General features: G+C 58.3%; 1 protein-coding gene across 1 annotated transcript in view; it reads right to left on the reverse strand.

Moving 5' to 3' along the window:
- The window catches only part of HNF1A (HNF1 homeobox A), a 20,172-nt gene extending 17,289 nt beyond the window's left edge, over positions 1-2,883 (reverse strand). Inside the window, exon 1 of the mRNA XM_006151519.2 lies at positions 1,601-2,883. Coding sequence (XP_006151581.1) covers positions 1,601-1,926 — 326 coding nt within the window. The 5' untranslated portion in view covers positions 1,927-2,883. The remainder of the gene's footprint in view (positions 1-1,600) is intronic.
- Between the last annotated feature and the right edge of the window lie 674 nt (positions 2,884-3,557).

Consider the following 3,557-nt stretch of genomic DNA (forward strand, 5'->3'; position numbering starts at 1 on the left):
TGGCTTCTGCCCACCCTCCAAATGCTGATGTTCACACCTCCCTAACCTGCTATCCCACAAAAGGGCTGCTCATCTGGAGGCCCCAGCCAGCCAGGTAAGAAAAGCTCTCGGGATCCCCTACCCCCTCCTCGCCCTGAACCCCCTATCCTGTCTGAAGCCCCAGCAGGTGAGGCTCGGCCCCACCCTGCCCAGGTTGCCCTCCCCCTGGGTCTGGCAATGCCTGGCCCTTTGCCCCTCCCCTGCAGCCCAACAGCCCTTTGCCCTCCTCTTCCTGCCAAGCCGGGGGCCCTGACTGCTCCCCTGTCTCTGGTCCAGGCCCTTAGGACGCTCCCTGAGGCCTCTGGGAAGATAGGGATCTGCCAGCCATCTCCCACCCCACCCCACCCCCCCAAGCTGGAATCAGGACCTTGGACAGAAAAGAGACTGTCCCGGTAGGACTCTGGGGCTTGGCAGGCCCCAGCACCCCCCTACACCCCAAACACAGCAAGTGAGAGCACCGAGCTGTGGGTTTAGAATCCCAGCTGGGTGACCTTAGTCAAGCTCCTTCCCCTCCAAGCCTCGGTTTCCCCATCTGCGAAGCAGAATTGTCAACAGCTTCCTTCCAGGTTTCTCTCAATGTCAGGGGAAGCTTGGCACCTCGCCCAGTGAGTAGGAAACTTCCAGAAGCAGGCAGCAGTTAGGGTGGAGATTATGGAGGGGTGGTCCCTGCAGCCCCCAAGCTGCCCTTCCCCTAACCCTCGCCTCCCATCTCCCACCCCCACCGGGTGGGAGGCCTGTTGGCCCAGGCCTCTCCAGGACACCATCCCCACAAGTTAATGATCACAGGCCTTATCAGAGCCTTTTGCCGTTTATAAATTTATAAAACAAAAGAGAAATAATAAAGCGCGTGGGTAATTAGTAACCAGGTCCTCTCTGCTGAGGAGAGGGGAGGCATTACACTCGGGACCCACCCAGTTCTTCAGGAGATGGGGAACCAGCTAGCAGACGGGGGGTACAGAATGGGGAACCTCTAATGGCGCCTGCTGGCAAGAGGGGAAGCCTGCCACCCTGCAGACACAGAGGAGCGGCTCCCACCTCAGGGGCTCCACCGGCCTCAGGTAAGAAAGGCCTGGTCTTTCCCAGCTGAATGCTTGAACCCCGAGGCAGCCAGAGTAGCCCCCCAAAACCCTGACTTCGGTCCCTTCTCCCCAGTGGTGCTTCCTGGCCCCCAATCCCCCAAGACTTAGCAGGGAAGTTAGGGTTTGGGCAGTCGGAATGGCATGGCGGCAAAGAACCCCCACCGCTCCCTGGTTCTCCAGGCAGCTGAGTCCCAGCCTCTTCTGCTCTCCCCCCATCTCGGAGCTCTCCCTGGGAATGTCCCCACTTCCCAAGGACTCAGTGGAAGGGCCAAAGCTCCTCGGGATTTGGGACTCTGAAGCTGGGGGCTCCAACCGCAGAGCAAGGACCCCTGGACTGCCTCGGTCCCTGTCCCCCCTTCCCGACAGCCAGGCTAAAGGATAGCCCACGAGGACTCTGGGGTAAGCAGGAGGGCTAGCCAGGAGCGGAGCGTGGGCCCTCGGAGCTCCTCGGTGGGTGCCGGGGACAGGGAAGTGGTCCTTACTGCAGAAGGGTCTCCACCACCGCCTTCTGGTGGGCTGCCTCCTCGGGGCTCAGGGTTTCCAGCTCTTTGAGGATGGGCGGCGTGAAGTCTTCCCCATCGTCGTCCGTCTCGTCCTCGGAGCCCCGCGTCTCCCCCAGCCCATTGGGCAGGTCAGCCAGCTCCCCTCGACCACCACCGCAGGACTCCCCCTTGTCCAGGGGCCTGTCTCCAGCCAGCAGGTAGGGCCCCGGCTCACCCAGTGCCTGGATCAGCGCCTCTTTGCTCAGGCCGGACTCGAGCAGGGCCGCCAGGAGCTCCATCTGCAGCTGGCTCAGCTTGGAGACCATGGCTCTGCTCTCACGGGGCCACGCGGCCCGGGCCCACCAAGCTGGCCGCCTCCCCTCAGCGAGGGCTCGCTGCCTGCCGGCCAGCCACAACCAGGCCCCCTGACTCCCGCTGCCCTCCCAAACCCCGCTAGCCAAGCCCTTGGGCACCCCCAACCCCCAACCCTGGCCCCAGCGGCCGGTGAATCAGGGCCCCTGCCTGCTCTGTTTACATTGGAGCTGGGGAAATTCTCCAAGGTTCATATTTATCCGTGCGCTTAGCGAAGGGACTGAACTTTGGACTTCAGCCCTGCAAAGTGCAGGCCTCACGGCAGCGTGGAGGGCCTGGGAGCCGCGGTCTTCAGTGGCAGTGGGCAGAGGGGAGGGTGTGTGGAGGCAGAGGTGGAGGGCCCTGGGCAGCTGTGGTGGGAGGTTCCGGGACCAGGGTGGCCACTGCTGGGGTTAACAGAACCATATGTGGCCACCAAGGACCTAGAGGAGCCAGTGGGCTGAGACAGGAGGGCAAAGAGCCGGTTACTTTTGGAGACAGAAACAGCAGGAAGTTTTAGGCATTGGAGCCAGCTCTCCTCAAGCACAGGGCCAGTTCGTCCATTTTGGGACCCACTTGTCCCACCGCAGACCCAACGCCTGGCCTCCCCACAGGACAACCTCGTTAAATCCGCTGCTCAGTCAGGCACTGAGCTGGGGCGGTAAGGTGTGTCTTTCCTGAGTTCTCCTCACAATTTCGAGGAGCCACGGGGAGCAGGCTCATTCTACTGGGGAGGAAATCAAGGCTCTGAGAGGTTAAGCAGCTTGCCCGAGGTCACACAGCCAGGTACGGACAAGATCTGTAGGTGGGCCTAGCTTGAGGTACATGAGGCACTAGATCCGGGTGCAAATTTTATGAGTGTATTTTTATTTGTCAGAGGGCATGTGTGCTCGCCAGAGAGATAGAGAGAAAGAAAGCATGTCCCCTCCCCATGGAGCATGGTCACACCGCAGTCCCTTCTCTGTTTCTCGATCCTGTTGGGATTTGGGGTATGCACACACCCTCAGTGTGTTTTTCAGGCCACCGGGTCCAGAATTTGAACCACATGGTGGGTCATGTGAGATCTGGCCCCCTTAGCCATTAGGCCACGGGGCCAGCCTCCCAGGTGCACAATTTAAAAGGGCACTAAAATACTCAGTAATCAAGACAAATAGCATTTTTTGCAATATATTTTTTAAATTAAAATGGATGCAAAACCCCTCAAAATTAAAACTTATGCCTGCACAAAATCTTATCGATGAATATTCATAGCAGTAGTATTCACAACAGCTAAAACGTAGGGAAAACATAAATATCCATCTATTGATGGATGGATACAAAAAAATGTGGCCTCTCCATGCAATGGTACATTATTCAGTCCTGAAAGGGAATGAGGGACCAGCCAGTAGAATGGTGGTTAAGGCACTGGATTCCCACATAGCTGACCATGGTTCAAGTCCCAGACCCAGTGGCTTGAAAATCACACCATGCATGCATGCCCAAAATCCCAAGAGGAGGATGGAGAAGGGATTATAGGGTGGCCACCCCCACCCTGGGTCAACAACATCTCTCTGTCTCTCGGTTTCTCTCTGCCAAGCACACATGCCCAAAGGTAAAAAGCTAAAAT

This window comes from Tupaia chinensis, unplaced genomic scaffold (assembly GCF_000334495.1).
Source record: "Tupaia chinensis unplaced genomic scaffold, TupChi_1.0 Scaffold000320_1, whole genome shotgun sequence".
Taxonomy (NCBI): Eukaryota; Metazoa; Chordata; class Mammalia; order Scandentia; family Tupaiidae; genus Tupaia; species Tupaia belangeri.